The sequence below is a fragment of the Cryptomeria japonica genome, chromosome 5, assembly GCF_030272615.1.
Source record: "Cryptomeria japonica chromosome 5, Sugi_1.0, whole genome shotgun sequence".
Lineage (NCBI taxonomy): Eukaryota > Viridiplantae > Streptophyta > Pinopsida > Cupressales > Cupressaceae > Cryptomeria > Cryptomeria japonica.
In genome coordinates this window covers 430,604,931-430,621,548 of record NC_081409.1, presented here as the reverse complement: position 1 = coordinate 430,621,548, position 16,618 = coordinate 430,604,931, and the positions used below count along the sequence as shown (strand labels likewise).

The following is a 16,618-nucleotide window of genomic DNA, read 5'->3' as shown; positions in this document are numbered from 1 at the left end:
TTGGTTCACCACTAATCGATGAGTTAGTGTATTGTCAATTAGTGGGTAGTTTAATTTATCTTACTACCACTCAACTGGACTTGTGTTTTGCAATCAACTGCCTTTCCAAATTCAAGTGCAAGCTGCAAGAAGAACATTGGCAAGCTGTGCAACATGTTCCTTAAATATTTCAAAGGGACACTCGTCTTTGGCATTCTTTATGAGCATTATGCCGATTTCATATCATCTAGGTAAAATGACTCCAATAGGGATGGATTAATTGATACTTACTGTTCTACAACATGGTATATATTTATTATTTAGTCTTGACTCAGGAGTAATTTCATGGCAGAGCAAATTACAAGATACTTGCTTTATCTTCCACAGAAGAAGAATATAAGGCGTTAGTTAGTACAAGGTGTGAGGCAATGTAGTTGTGAAGCATCTTGGTTGTTCTTCAACTTGATTCCACTACATTGACTTCACTTTTTTTTGATAAGAAGGGAGTCATCAAGATGGTGCAGAGTCTAGTCGATCATCCCAATACCAAACATTTTGAAATTTATTACCATTAGATCTATTACTTGGCTGATAATGAAGACGGTCAATGAAGATTGCTTCTGGGTGTTATAAAAGTTTCTTTATGTAGGCTTATTTTATAAAAGTTTTCTCCTCATTTTTAATTTCTTCTGTTGTATTCTTTTTTAATTTGTCTCAATTTCCTTCTTTAATGTCCCCATCCTTGATGTTACACCATTAATGTTTCACATGATCCTTCAATTCTGAGAAGTCTCTAAAAAAGACAACATTGTAAAAGGATAGACAGTTCAAGTATGGTGAAGTCTGATGAAAACTATCGGCTTCATGAAAGAACAAATGAACATCGGTATACAGCATGTTTGAGAAGGATCTATATCAGGGAAGAAGATTAATAATAATCACAGCAACTATCATGATTTATAAAAGCCAGGAGAAGACAAAGGTTAATCATTGGTAATAACTTAAGGCATTGATAATATTAAGCATATCGCTTAAAGAATGTTAGCCACTACAAATTGATGATGACCGTCCACTAATCGATATTCTATGAAGAGGTACGTTGTCAACTAAAAAACAATGATTATGTCTAAGCAGTGATGGAACATTGATATGAAGACCACTAATACAATGTGATCATGAGTATATCATATACTTGGTCTTCTATGCAATTGACAACTCTGGCTGATATCAGAACTTTTTGTTGTGCGCGGCTTCTTTCTTCCTAAGCCTGTTTGATACCTTTAATGTGGGATTATGATGATGTTCTGGTGTGACTTCTTCATTTTATATCTATCACTCTGCTATATCGTGAATTAGTTGTGTGGATTCCTTCCAGTGTAACTGTGGTGAAGGAAATATTTGTGAAATCAGTATATAAATTTAGAGTATTTTGTCAGGTTCACAGATGAGGAACAGAATGGACTTTGGCATTAAAATAATCTCCCAACTTTGATATTTGATTTGACTCTATCAGCAATTCATAAAGTTAATATACAACATTAAAGGATGGAAAATAGTCAAGAGATTCATAAACAATGAATAATCATTGCTAAGAATGTGAATAAAGCAATAATTATTTGCAGCGATTTATATGAGAAGGCAAATACGTATTAAGTTAATAAAGGGTGCGAGTGTAATATTTCCCATTTAGAATCAAGAATTGATATGAATTCAATAAGTTTTAATTAAAGATTGGATCTTAACGTTGTAAGCCTTCACCGTCTATTAACTTAGTATCGTCTACTGAAGCCAAGGCCATCCAGTTGACAAACATAAATGGAGTTAATTCAGCCCTTTTCTGAGCATGCTCCTCCGTTTGGAATTATTGGAATCATTCAACACAAGGCAAGTTCATGTAAAACATGATCAAGAGCAATAAAGATATATTACCATCCACGTAAACAACGATCTGTTAGAGTCCAAAAGCAAGGGCCACACGTAGATGGAGAACAGTAAACTGATTCAGACTTGATACATACGTATTCAAGCATCTCACGAATGGGATGAAAGACTTATAATCTCATATGGGAGAGTAGCGATGAATATTATTTGATGGCAGAGATGACACAAATAAATAAGTGCGATTGATAAAGGAAGAAGAAATTATTTCTAACAGGGAAAAACAAACATTATACAAGGCAAGGATTATATGCAAGGTAATCATGTATGAAGTGATCATGGAAAAATCAGCGATTATGAAGTCACACTTCATCAAGAGAATTACAAAGCACTTAAGTTCATTACAAAAAAACCATTCAACAGCTTAATAAAGACAATGATTACATGAAGAAAGATTAGTCAATGAAAACAGATTTGTTTATATTCCTCATTAGTGTGAACGTGTGATTTCAATTAAGCAAGGTGTGAAGGGATGATTTGTTAAGGAAGAACTTTTATTACAAAGGAGTGTGATTTGAGCCATGATTTCCTTAAATAGAGGTCAATGAATAATTGAGGCAGCGATTTGTTTTGAGATTAGTAAATAAAGTTTGATTTTTTCTAAGGGGTGACTCTTTGGAAAGAACTCAGACCTCTTACGAGAGGGTATCAGGAAGATGTAAATAAATTATGAAAATCATTTGTGGAATATGGTGTATGGGAGTGAAAAAAAAAGAACTTCAAGAAGAAGTGAAAGGATGAAGTATACAAAGAATATGGTATATAATACAAGCAAGAGAGAAGAATAAGTAGATGCTGTGTGAGAAATAATGTTATATGAGATTTACATATAAAACAAGTTCATACAGATATAGAGTAAGGGTATGTATATTAAAAAGGCTATTGAGCATATGCACCAAGGACATTGATGGAAAGTAAGATTGCAGATCCAATGAAGAGAAGTGGACAGAAGACTATTACAGATTTATGAAGGATTGTATGCACAAATCATATGAGGATATAGTGAAGGATTTTATGACAGACTTATGAGGAGATTGTAAGAAGTTTTATAGCAGATTTGTAAGGAGATAGTTATCAGTTTTATTGGAGATTTATGATCAGCATAAATCTATTGTCAAATCAGAGAAAGCTATCAAGTTAAGTTATACCTTTTGAGCTATTCTTAGAATTTTAAATTAAACATTATAATGAAATGTCCCCACATTTGATAGAATTATATTTTTAAATGTATTTCACTCTTCACTTAAAGTTGGAATTGTTGTCTCAGGACTGAATTATGGTTAATTCCAAAAGGGGACATTACACCTTCCTTTTATTTTATTTTAATCTGGTTCTCTTCCTTGATCTATTAGGGTTATTCTTTGTGCTTCTTACTTCTTATATTTCATTTTATTTATTGTTTTTTGAGCTGGTCCTCTTTTTAATCTTTCTTTTTCCTTTCTCCTATTTTTATCATGGTCTTTCCTTACTCCTCCTTTGTTTTTAAAGTTCTTTTTACATGCACACACATATATGATTCTCTCTTTAATCGTGTTCCCTTCATTGTGCTCTCTTTTGTGATGCGTTTTTCAATTTTCAATTTTCTTAGGCCTTAATATTATTTTTTGTTTGTGATATGATTAGAAATTAAAGATAGAGCTAACCCATATTATTATTTTGTTATTAATTTTATTATATAAATGTTATGTTCTTTTAATAATTAATAATTTATCCTTCATAATGATATATCCACTTTGTGATTAATACAAGATAATTTGGTATTGAGTTATTTCTTATAAGTTTTCTAATGTCTTCTCTATCTCTCTATTTATATAGATTTACATATATCCTTATATACAATGTACATTCTTTCAGATTAATAAGATATAATAATACTTTTCCGTCATATAATATTTTTAACTGTAATATTTACATATTAATTATTTATCTATTATAATAATTTTTCTATGTTCTACAATATATATTTTTTCGTTACTTATTTTTCTTTTCTTTTTTCTTTTTTGTGAGTTATTTACATAAATTTCTCTGTTACTAACCTATTATTGTTGGGTTTTTTTTTTGAGTTTTTTTCTCTTGGGCCACGTGTCGTGTGTCATCTCCTTCTCCCCAACCCTGATCTTTTAAGCTGGCCTAGTCTGCTGTTTACTCATTTTTACTATGTTAGCACTACTTCAACCTGGTGATGGGTCATAGAGTGTGATCCGAAATGTTGATGCAAAAACTAACACACAATTGAATCTAGAAGCAATCTTCATTAATTCATAGATTGTGGAAAATTGATGTATTTGAATGAAGATGTTTGTTTTTTATTTTTTTTGATAAGTCACAGCCGAAGCGGTATTTTTTAACTTTTCCCTGGAGCTAAGAACCAGTTGAGTAGACTCGAACCCAAGATCTCCCATGTAGGAGGCTCGCAGCTAACCGCTGTGTTGTGGGGTCATCCCCAAAGAAGATGTTTGTTTTTTATTATTGTCTTCTAGAGGAGCAAATTTCTGACATGATGACTGAAGCACTTAGTAGAGATAATTTTTTTTCAAATTTAAAGATAAGCTTGGGTTTGTTCTGCTTTAGTCATTAAACATAGGTGTTAGATATATCATAATTGTAATGCCCATTAATTTTGTTTCTCTAATAGACACACTGCTATGAGTTGCTTCTTGCATTGATAAATGCTGTTTGAATTCTTAGTTCAATAATCAAGCAGTTGTTATTATTGGCATACGTTACACATTTGTTGGTGAATTATTTACACAATTCTTGATAGTACTTGAACCTGTCTGCAGATTCCTTCAAAACAATAACTATTTAAGAAACGGAAGCTCTAAAATATTGGTTTCAAAAATGCTAATAGCTGGATCTGAAAATTTTGTTTGGTGACACTGGAGTTTAAATGTTGTTAAATGTGGCAATTATTGCATAAGCTAACTTAGCTACTTTTTTCCCTATGCTTTATTTTTCTGCAGTTGGAAGCCTTGCATGATAATACTATTAGGGCGAAGCTTATTAGGAAGCTTAGTGAAGCTAATCAATACAATCGACATCTGCAGCGTCAGGCAAGTGTCATTTTGCAGGCAATAGAACTTTTGTGAACTTTTGTGTTATCATAATGTTTAGTTCTGAATAGCTCGCCTGATGTAGAGGAAAAATATGTTAAGCAAGATGCATATTTGGATGAGGTTGTTCAGGAGAGCTCAGTTTCTTAATTATGCTATTTATTTTTTAATACTTTATGGTAATGTGATTTCAAATCTAGGTATAAGATGGGAAGTCTGTAAGTATGGTTGTCTTAAGTGAAAACACAACAGGCCTATTTATCATCTAATTAACTATCGTATCTAATATTGGAAGAGTGTGAGTCATCATACTTGTGGCTCTTTAGCATCAATTTAAGGATGCCTTATTTATCACTGTAAAAGCATTCCGTAAATGTCTGATCTATCAATACTATACACACACATACATAAATATGAATATTTCTCTATGTTACCCCAAGTTTCTGGGACGGGTACGGCAGGGGACAGCAGGACGAGTTTCCGGGACGGCAATTTGTTTTGCCAATTTTGGGGACAGCGAGGAGACGGCAAAATAAAATATAGGGAAAATTTGAAATATATAGGAAAATTTTAAATGTTAATATGAAAAATAGATAAAGCATGTATGTATACATTATATTCATATGAAAACATGGATAAAGCAGGTATATTTACATTATAGAACCTTAACATACCACATTTGTGTTCAGAATTCATTGTCAATACTCAATATGTATTCATAATTCAGAATTCCTTGTCAATACTCAATATGCATTCATAATTAAAAATTCATTGTCAATATGCCAGCATTTGTTTGCATGCAGTTCATTGTTTATTTCTGGTTGGAGGATATTTTGATAGTCTTCCATTATTATTATGACCTACAACTGCTTCTTTATGTACTATAAAGTTTTGGGTGTTTGTGAAATTCATTACCAAGCTGTTATTCATATTTCTGAGTGCTTTTGGCTATGATTCAGACCTCTTTACCTTTCTTATCAGTGAAAAGTCCAATATTGCAGACCTACAACCGCTTTTTACGCGCTACCGAGTTCTAAGTGTTTTTGAAATTTATTACCAGGCTGCTGCTCATTATTTCTAAGTGCTTTTGGAAGTGATTCAGGCTTGTTTACTCGTCATATTAGTGAAAATTTAGTTTTACAGACCCATAATAAAATTAAAAAATGTTTTTTTGAGCATTTGAGTCTTTTTCTTTTTTTAAATGTGCTGGGAAAAGGGGGACAGCTGGCCGTCCTCGAGACAGTTACGGGATGTCATAGACGTCCCCAACCATATTGGGGACGGGGGGACGTCCCCTTTGAGAATCACTCCCGTCCCCAAGTTTTCGGGACTTTTCTCACATATTTTGCAATTTTGGGGATGACAGGGGGACATTCCCTAGCCATCCCCAAGTCCTTGAAACATCCCAAGTATGGAGACTGTAATGTTCCCTTCTAGCCAGTGACCATTCCTGGTGGGGAATGGCCTATTCAGGAGGCCCGTAGGCTGGCAAAATTAGGGTTTCCATCTCCCGAGTGGTTTTTAAGTAGGATGCAGTTGGAATTTGGGATCTTTGTTAGTGGAGTCCTTCTGGGTTTTCAGAGAGCTACTCAGTGATATGACATGCATTCAGTACTAAGAGATATTCTGAACTTAATATTTTTAGTAAGTGGATGTTGGCTGACCAGATTTTTTAGGGTTTTTAGGGTTTTCCATGCTCTCTCATAGGGTTCGACGAGCATGTCTTTTGGTGATGTTTTCATGACTTACTATTTTTAGTAAGTATCAGTTCAAGTAGTTCTATTTTTAGCAGGGCAGTTCAGAGTTCTAGTTCAGCCTAGCTAGTGGTTCAACACTTTGGTCCTCAATCCATTTGGTTTTGATCAATTTGGGGGTGCAGAATGATTTATTAAATATTAATACATCATTCCAAGGTTAATATTTAATTATGTTTTGGTCAACTTTGGGAAATAGAAGTTTATTTTATTCAAGTGATTTTATTAATTTTCCCTAAGTTAGTGGCATAAGAGAAGTCGAACTTATTTCTTGAGCATTGTTATATTTCTTTTTGCAAGTTTTGTCCTAGGCAAAGTTCGAACTTGCCTAAGTGAAGGGGGACGCCATTTTGAGGGGACATATTTAATTAAATTCAAATGTGTTTGGGCGCCCTTGGAGTGTAATGAAGCAACATGTAATTTGGTCGTATTTGGTGTGCATTTACATTTGAATTTGGTGGGGCAAAAAGTTATAAATAAGAGCCTTGGGCTCTCCTTTGGATCATCTGAAGAATTTGCATTGCTATGCTGTCGAAATGGAGAGAAAATTTGAGCTTCAGAGTTAAGGCTTCCTAGCTAGCACAATTTCGTACTTGCAATATAGTACCTAGCTGGTGGGTGTGTTGAGAATGAATTTTGGTGTGAGGATTTTCAGTTTTTAGGGTTTTGGTGAATTTTCTGTGTTGTTGGTTTGGAGTGGCTGAAGCGGATTTCTGTTCATAGCTCTTTGCTTGAGTGTCTGTTTCTTTTGGGTAGAGGCTCGTCAAAAGCGTATTGGAGAGGCGATCATTCCTGTGGAAGGGCATTTGATTTGGTGTTGATTGGAATTTTTAAGAATAAATCGAACCTCCCAGCTGGCCGTACCTTTTCTGGAGTTGCCTCGGTTCACATGCCATCCGTGTGAGGTGTTCTTAGTGCTGATTTGAGTTCCTTGTTTGTTCGCCTTGGTCTTAGCTATTGTTCGCTCGAGTTCGTGTGCATTTTGGAGCTGATTTGGAGGAGTTGTGTGCATTTCTGTGTTGCTGGTCCATTTCTGGAGAGGCTGGTATTTATGTCAGACTTGTTCTTTTTATGTTTTAGCTTGGAATCAGTTATATTCTATGATTGTATGTTTGTGGTACTTCATTGTAATCATCTTTGTATCATTGGTTAGTAGTACTAACCTCTTATTTGAACTTGAAGTGCTCATTGTAATCCCCACTGCCTAAGTGGAAGAGGCTGGCAAGGCCGCCTTAGTGTTTTAAATTTCAGTTTGTACTTTTGTCCTCCCACTGAATAAGTGGTTGAGTGATATTGCCCTCCTGTTGAAATATGCGGTAGAGTGATTAGTTTTATGTATTATCCTCCTGCTGAAATACATGGTAGAGTGATTGTGTTAAGCTTCTTGTTGTTTACCTTGGCTGATTTACCACCAAGAAGTTTAGTTTCTGTAAAGCGGAAAATCGCGATCGAACCCTAGTTGCTCTCCCCTCTTCCAACTCCAAGGAGAGAGAAGGGAGATTCACTAGGGTTGATGGTTTTCACTTAGGGGAGAGACTTTACATTCAAAAGAGGGGTTGAAACTCATAAGATCCAATCCCACATAATGCAAGATTGGATGCTAAATGAATTTCAAGGGTTAAAACAGCAAGGCTACCCTCTTTTGTAAAGAATGTGCATAGAAGAATTAAGCTAGGAATGCATAGAAAATGATAAAGATTCGCTTATAAACTGAGATAGGGATATAGGATGAAGCTGCGGACCTGGAATTAGCAGTAAAATGTCGATACGGCGTTGTCCTGCAAATTTGAGCAAAAGTTGTCGGGACGATGGCGCCCGGCGCCACGGTCCTTCGAAAAATCCGCGAAATGAAGGGGGATCTGTTCGTCTCTGCACAAGGATTCCAGATCTTCAATTTCAGGCGCGTACCTGCAACCTACACACAGAAAAGCGAAGACGATTGGGGGGTTAGGGATTAGGGGTTTGCCTTTAGGTCAAACCCCGGTTTTGGAATTAACCAAGAAATGAGCAAGTGCTGTAAATGTAAATGACTGTAAAACAAGTACTAATACCTTGTTCTAAGGATGTTGGTATCCTTATGTGCGAAGGTTTAGATGTTGTTGTTTGTTGTAGTAGTATGTTGTATGTAGCATGTAGTAAGTGATCTCCTCTTCAATGGTTGAATCCTTGTCTTGAATGCAACACTTAGCCTTGAATGGAGACTTAGAAGGAATGCCTGAATGTTTGAATGCTTGAGTATAGTTTCCACGCCTTTTCTGTCATGTATGTGTTATCCCCAAATGAGAGAGAAAAATGTAGTTTATATACTTGTCAATTAGGGCTGATAGACTGATTTTCCTGACCTTAGGCCGACCAGGAAATGTAATTTCCAATTTGCAAACAAAAAGACTCGAGACCCCTTAGGAGACCGGGCCCAAAATAGGACCCAGGGACCAAGGCGCTGGGCGCCATGGTCCTGGGGACCAGGGCGCTGGGCGCTCTGGTCCCACCTCCCGGGACAGCAGGGTGCAAGGAGGTTCAGGCCAGGGTACTTGAAAAATGCAGTTTTTGGTGTCGTGAGCAAGTTTCAGGGTCTCCATTCAGGTTGCGTGTTGCGTCGCCATCGTGAAGACCGAAATGTAGTCGAAATTGCAAGTGTCGCAATTTTAGGACGCTACATTTAGCCCCCACTTTAGCGGGAGTATGTATGCTCATACTTCCGGTAAAGTACAAGGAAACAATATTGAAAGACTTTCACCACGTCAAGGAGGCAAGATACACCAAGCCCCCAGTGGACTAAGGATCTTACTACTTCGATTGACAAAGCAAAAGGGAAGATCACGAGGAAGAACCATGACTGTCAGTAGTAAGGTTCCCTCACTATGAGTCATGCAAGAAAGATATCAAAAATTCTCAAGGCAAGGTTAAATTTGCCAAGAAATTCTCAAGTATCTTGAAAAGATATGAACGGGATGTATGCCCCCCTATGTTAAAGCGATCGCACACGCCTCACCGGGGGTGATTGCTTTAACGTAGTGATACACATAAGAAATGAGAAAGGAAAGGAGCACGTTATCGCAAGGATTTAGCCCCCAAGTGTGAGATAAGCCCAAGGATAATAGACACAAAACACAAAGCACGAGGTGACTTCGCTTTCCTTGGGGTCAGTATGCTGTATGATAATTCATGTATATATATCATATGTATGTATGCATAATTGTTCTTCATTCCCCAATCAAGGAAGGTCGCCTAGAAGAAGGGAACACATGTGTCTTTTGAGTCAACATGAGAGAGATCAAGAGATCTCAATGCTTTGCATCGTCCTCAAGTAGACAACACCAAGGACAACAAATAGAAGAATGAGAATAACGTATAGAAGAAGTAACAAAAGAGAGGGGGAGAGAATCTGCTATGCTAATGTAACTAGTCTAGCACGTCATCTACCCCCCGATCTTGCTGATCAATGTTTCGGGAAGGCAGGGAACACGCTAGAGGAGGAACATCCAACACAGCAGATGGAGCTATCACAAGATCCAAACAAGGGCTATGTTCATGTTCCGAGCCACATTGTTCTTGTCTAGGAGCTAGGATAAGTGCTTTAGAAAATTCATTAGATAAATGGTTATCAATATCAACAAGTTCATATTCACTATCAGAAGCAAGAGGAGTAACATTTTCATCATGAATAACATTTTCATCTATATCATCATCAAGATTTATAAAAATAGGATCTTTAACTCGCACAGGATCAAGACCATCATGCATCTTATGTTTAGGAGATTTAGGCTCAATGTCCGGCTAAGGAGAAAATGGAATAATGCTTGTTGAAGGTGTTTTTGGAGATTGCAAAGTTCGAGAAGCAGCTGCCTGAGCTCTAAGACGACGCTTTCGTCGGCGTTCACGTGCAGAACGATTTCGTCTAGTCTTAGTAGGAAGTGGAGAAGATTGAGGAGGAGGAATGTTCTCATCCCTATCACTTGGGTGTTTAGGTTGTGGTCTCTTAGGCTGGATAATAGGAGAAGAAGAAGGTCTCTTCTCTCTATAAAAAGGAGGAGGAACTGCTCCATATAAAGGAGGAATTTTTGGTTTAGGGAGAAGACCAAGTCCATCATGACGAGGAGGTATAGGTCCACTCTTAGGAAGTCTATTAGGCATAGACATAGTCACATCCATAGGGATGGGTTGGGAATCTTCTTGAGGAAAGACATTAGTTTTATCTTTCAAAGGAAGAACTTCCTTCTCAAGAATGATAGGAATATCAAGTTTAGGTGTTCTAGGTTCACTTAGAGATAGGATCATATCTGTTTTCCACTTTTGATAAGATTTAAAAAGATGATCACTTCGCGGAGGAAGAGATTGGAATTGTTTAGGCCAAAAGTAATCAAGAGGAACGTTAGAAGTTCTTTCAGTTGGTTTAAAGAGACTATGATTGACAGTAACAACTTCACCATTATGGGGAAATTTCAAACACTTATGTATAGGAGAAGCAATAGCTTTCATGGAAGATAGCCAAGGATAGCCAAGCTTCACACGAAATTGTTCGGAAGATGGAATAATAGCAAAGTTCACATCAAGAGATTTGTTATGGACCTCAATAGGCAATGTAATAGAACCAATTGCAGGAGAAGAAAATGCATCAAATAATTTCACAATCACATCTGTTTTGTCATATATCACTTGATTCAATTGCAAAGTAAAAAGAAATTCTTCAGTAATAACATTAATCATGCACGAAGGATCAATAAGCACTCCACGGCAAGGTGTATTCTTAACTTTTGCAACTATGTATAAAGGACCATCAGGTGCCCTAATGGTTTCACTGGAATCAAATGTGATGGAAGGTTCTTTAGGGATTTCTTGCTGCTCTACAAAGTTAATCACATTCGGAGTCATAGACACAAGACCATCAGATGAAAGAGAGGAATCATTAGCCTCAATTGCATTAGAGGTATGAGAAGGTAATGGATCAGTGAAAATCTGAAGATTTTGGTTAGGAGGAGCTACAGATGTATTGCCTTTATCATTCACTCCAGAAACAGAAATAGTATTATTATCAATCAAATCTTGAATTTTACCCTTTAAAGAAAAACATTTTTCAGTATCATGCCCAGGCTGACGATGAAATTGACAAAAGGCTTTGTTATCAAAATAAGGTGAAGTAATCTTTGCAGGATCAATTTGCCTTATAGGAGGAAGAGTAAGCACATTTTGTTCCAATAACTTATTCATAATACTATGCAATGATTCATTCAAAGGAGTATACTTTCTTTCTTTCTTGAAAAATTTAGAAATAGGAGGCACACCTGATGCTGCATTCACATTGTTGTTGATGATGTTTTCATTGAATTTGATGGAATCTCTGTTCGGTTTAAACTTCCCAAATGGTTGTTGACTGCTATCACCCTTATCACTCGGAGCCATAGGATGTGATTGTTCCATTTGACTCACAGTCAGTTGATAATTGTGAAGAGTTGCACACAACTGTTGGAAAGAAGTAAACTCAGAAAACAGAAGTTTGTCTCGAATATCTTTTTGTAAATTAGAAATAAAGATTCTTTGAATATCATTGTCAGGCACTGGAAAAGAAATTTGGGCATACAAATGCTTATATCTACCAATGAAATCAGTCACTTGTTCTTTAACACCTTGTTTACAATGCATTAAATCAATCAAAGTAACTTTAGGACTTATATTGTTTTGAAATTGTTGAATGAAAGCATTTGCAAGTTGTTCAAAAGAAGTAATAGAATAAGAAGGCAACGAGCAATACCATTGTAGGGCTTTGTCTCTTAATGTTCTAGTAAACAATTTTGCAAGCAACCTTTGGTCATAAGCAAAATCAGTACATATTGTTTGAAAGGTCTTAACATGTGTTAGAGGATCACCCTTACCATTATAAAGCTCCAAATGTGGAATTTCAACATGTTTAGGGGGAATAGCTCGGACAATGTCAAGAGAAAGTGGGTTCGCAACATCAAATGTGGGTGCACTAAACTTAGATTGATTCATAGAGGCAATTTGTTGCTGTAAAGAAGAGACAGTTTGTGCAAGATTGTTAATGGTCGCTTCAGTCGAAGAATTCATATTAGATGTGTTAGATTGAGATGGAGGTGTTATGTTATTGAAAGAAGGCAAAGAGTAAGGTGGTGGGACCCTATGATAATTAGTCACAGGAGATGATTGGACAGGAGGAATATTACAAGGAGGAATGGAATGGTTGAATGAATTGCCCCCTTGCGTCATGTTCATTTGTGAAGATGTAATAGGAACACTCATTGAAGGAGTGAATGAAGAAGTCGGATTAAATGAAGGAAGAGGGTTAATTGAAGAAGAAGGGTTGCCCCCATGACTGGTGATCACAGGAGGAATGTCTTGTGTAGAAGTAGCCATTATGTTTGATGTAAAGGTAGGTATGCTAGCAATAGAAGTCATCAAAGGAATAGAATGATTGACTTGTGTAGGAGGTTGTGTATAACCTAAAGATTCGGCACAACTCTTTACAGGCATCACATTCGAGTTCACAATGTGTGAAATACCACGCAAAATATCAATTCCATTCTTATCACTTTGAAGCATACGTTTTAGACCCTCAATTAAAGGAAAAACTTGACAATCGGGGTATTCTTGAGACATCCATTGTCGAAAATCGTCAAATTGGTTATCCAATTTCGAAAGTTGTTCTACAGAAACCTCATGGAGAGCTTCTTCATCATTAGGAGGATTAGAGGAATTACCCATGTCCTTGTTAAAAAGACCATTCAAATTAGGTTCCATCTCCTCAGTAGTTAAACCTTGGAAGGACTTAATTCTAAGGCTTCGCCTAACGGGAATAGTGTAAGTAGGGCTTATTGTTGTAAAACTCATGCACTAGAGAGAGAGAGAAAGTTTTGAATTTAGAGGTAGCAATTTTCAGTAAAATCAGCCAATCTTCTAGATTTAAGCTGTTAAATGCAATCACGACAGTCTCCTGAAATTTCGGAAAAAATGTCCGGGACCGTGGCACTCGGAGTGCAACACGGTCCTTGCAACTTTTTTCGAAATTTGCAGGGATGAAAGGTATGATGATTTTAAAGCTAATCTGAAAAAATTGAGTGATTTTACGATCTGTAGATAGGCCAAATTAAAGTTGCAATCTCGAAATTGAACCCTACCAAGATTGTCGAAAAATGCAAAATTTGAATTTTGAAAAAGAGAGGGAAACTGAAATTTTGAATTTTATGATTTTAGAGGGAATGTCAAGAGCAATGCAAATTTTGAAATTTGAAAATTGACTCAATTTCACGCAAAATTCAATTTTGAAAGCGGAAATTAAAGTTGTTGTAATTAAGCACTTAATTTCAAAAGTCACGAAATGCAAGAATTTGAATAAAGCACTGAAATTTTTAATGAATGTTAACACACTTTTCAGATTTAGGACAGTAAGAACACAATTTTGACACAAAATTTCAATTTCGATGATTTTTGAATGTTTAGAAGCCTTAATCCAAGCAATCACAAGACCAACTTTGACTGTAATTTTGAAAGTGTTAGATTTGATAGAATCAGCCAAAATTCTGAATTTTAGCAGAAAAACACAGTAAGATCTCGCTCCCGAAATTTCGAAAAAAATGTCGGGGACGATGGCGCTCGGCGCCACGGTCCTCGCAACTTTTTTCCAAATTTTCAGGGATGAAAGATATTGTGATTTTATTGCGGAATCCAAAGTTACAGTTGATTTGGAGATGTTTTGATTAGTGAAATTGTCAGTCAAAGGTTGAATCAAGAAGGTTTCAAAAATTAGGGTTTTGACACTTAACCACTTAATTTTCAAAATTAAAGCACAAATATGAATTGATAATTTGTAATAGAAGGATAGATCTGAAACAAGCATTAACATTTAAACATTTCACAAGCTTAATTACTAAAAAGAAATTTTAGGGTTTTTATGCAATCACCTCTAAAATTTTGCAAAAGATCAAACATGGAAATGTAATCAAGGAATCCAATTTTCAGATCTAACTATGAATAATCAGAAAGGATGTTCACGTCGGGTTCACCAAAATGTAAAGTGGAAAATCGCGATCGAACCCTAGTTGCTCTCCCCTCTTCCAACTCCAAGGAGAGAGAAGGGAGATTCACTAGGGTTGATTGTTTTCACTTAGGGGAGAGACTTTACATTCAAAAGAGGGGTTGAAACTCATAAGATCCAATCCCACATAATGCAAGATTGGATGCTAAATGAATTTCAAGGGTTAAAACAGCAAGGCTACCCTCTTTTGTAAAGAATGTGCATAGAAGAATTAAGCTAGGAATGCATAGAAAATGATAAAGATTCGCTTATAAACTGAGATAGGGATATAGGATGAAGCTGCGGACCTGGAATTAGCAGTAAAATGTCGATACGGCGTTGTCCTGCAAATTTGAGCAAAAGTTGTCGGGACGATGGCGCCCGGCGCCACGGTCCTCCGAAAAATCCGCGAAACGAAGGGGGATCTGTTCGTCTCTGCACAAGGATTCCAGATCTTCAATTTCAGCCGCGTACCTTCAACCTACACACAGAAAAGCGAAGACGATTGGGGGGTTAGGGATTAGGGGTTTGCCTTTAGGTCAAACCCCGGTTTTGGAATTAACCAAGAAATGAGCAAGTGCTGTAAATGTAAATGACTGTAAAACAAGTACTAATACCTTGTTCTAAGGATGTTGGTATCCTTATGTGCGAAGGTTTAGATGTTGTTGTTTGTTGTAGTAGTATGTTGTATGTAGCATGTAGTAAGTGATCTCCTCTTCAATGGTTGAATCCTTGTCTTGAATGCAACACTTAGCCTTGAATGGAGACTTAGAAGGAATGCTTGAATGTTTGAATGCTTGAGTATAGTTTCCACGCCTTTTCCGTCATGTATGTGTTATCCCCAAATGAGAGAGAAAAATGTAGTTTATATACTTGTCAATTAGGGCTGATAGACTGATTTTCTTGACCTTAGGCCGACCAGGAAATGTAATTTCCAATTTGCAAACAAAAAGACCCGAGACCCCTTAGGAGACCGGGCCCAAAATAGGACCCAGGGACCAGGGCGCTGGGCGCCCTGGTCCTGAGGGACCAGGGCGCTGGGCGCTCTGGTCCCACCTCCCGGGACAGCAGGGTGCAAGGAGGTTCAGGCCAGGGTACTTGAAAAATGCAGTTTTTGGTGTCGTGAGCAAGTTTCAGGGTCTCCATTCAGGTTGGGCGCCCTGGTCCCTGGGACCAGGGCGCTGGGCGCTCTGGTCCCACCTCCCGGGACAACAGGGTGCAAGGAGGTTCAGGCCAGGGTACTTGAAAAATGCAGTTTTTGGTGTCGTGAGCAAGTTTCAGGGTCTCCATTCAGGTTGGGTGTTGCGTCGCCATCGTGAAGACCGAAATGCAGTCGAAATTGCAAGTGTCGCAATTTTAGGACGCTATTGTTTCTATCCTGCTAAATAAGCAGAAGGGGCTGGCTTGCCGCCCGTGCAGTGTAATTTTCGGTTGGTTTTTGGTGCTGACGATCCTCGGAACACCGTATGCTCTCACCCTCCCAGATTGGGCTCTCGATGAACAAAAGGTGGAAGGGTTCCCCTCAGTTGCTTTGGATTGTTTCTCTAACCTTAACGGGTTATTGTGTTTGTTCTGTAAATCTTATTGCAAAAAAAAATAAAAAATTATTGGGGATATTGCAGAGACGGGGGATTTTAGCTCGGGGACACGTACTTAGGTAACGTAGACATTTCTCTCTTTTTGGTCCAAAGTGTTATTGGAGCAGATTTGTTTTTTGCTAAGTTACCTGTTTGGGTTCGTGTTTGAGGGTTTGGTTTGTGGGTTGAGTCAACTTTTTTCTGAGGGTTTGTTTGTTTTGGGTTCATCTTCTATACAAAAAAATATAAAAATCAGAAATATATACACATTTGCAGCAGTAATTAAGTTCA

General features: G+C 37.1%; 1 protein-coding gene across 3 annotated transcripts in view; it reads left to right on the top strand.

Annotated features, from left to right (window-relative positions):
• LOC131060460 (protein PTST, chloroplastic) overlaps positions 1-16,618 on the top strand; it is a 224,513-nt gene that overhangs the window by 81,064 nt on the left and 126,831 nt on the right. For all 3 annotated transcript variants that reach the window (XR_009110367.2, XM_057993695.2, XM_057993704.2), the window contains one exon: positions 4,881-4,970. Coding sequence is in view for 2 of the 3 variants with exons in the window: in XM_057993695.2 (XP_057849678.2) it covers positions 4,881-4,970 (90 nt within the window). In the remaining variant the exon portion in view is untranslated. The remainder of the gene's footprint in view (positions 1-4,880; positions 4,971-16,618) is intronic.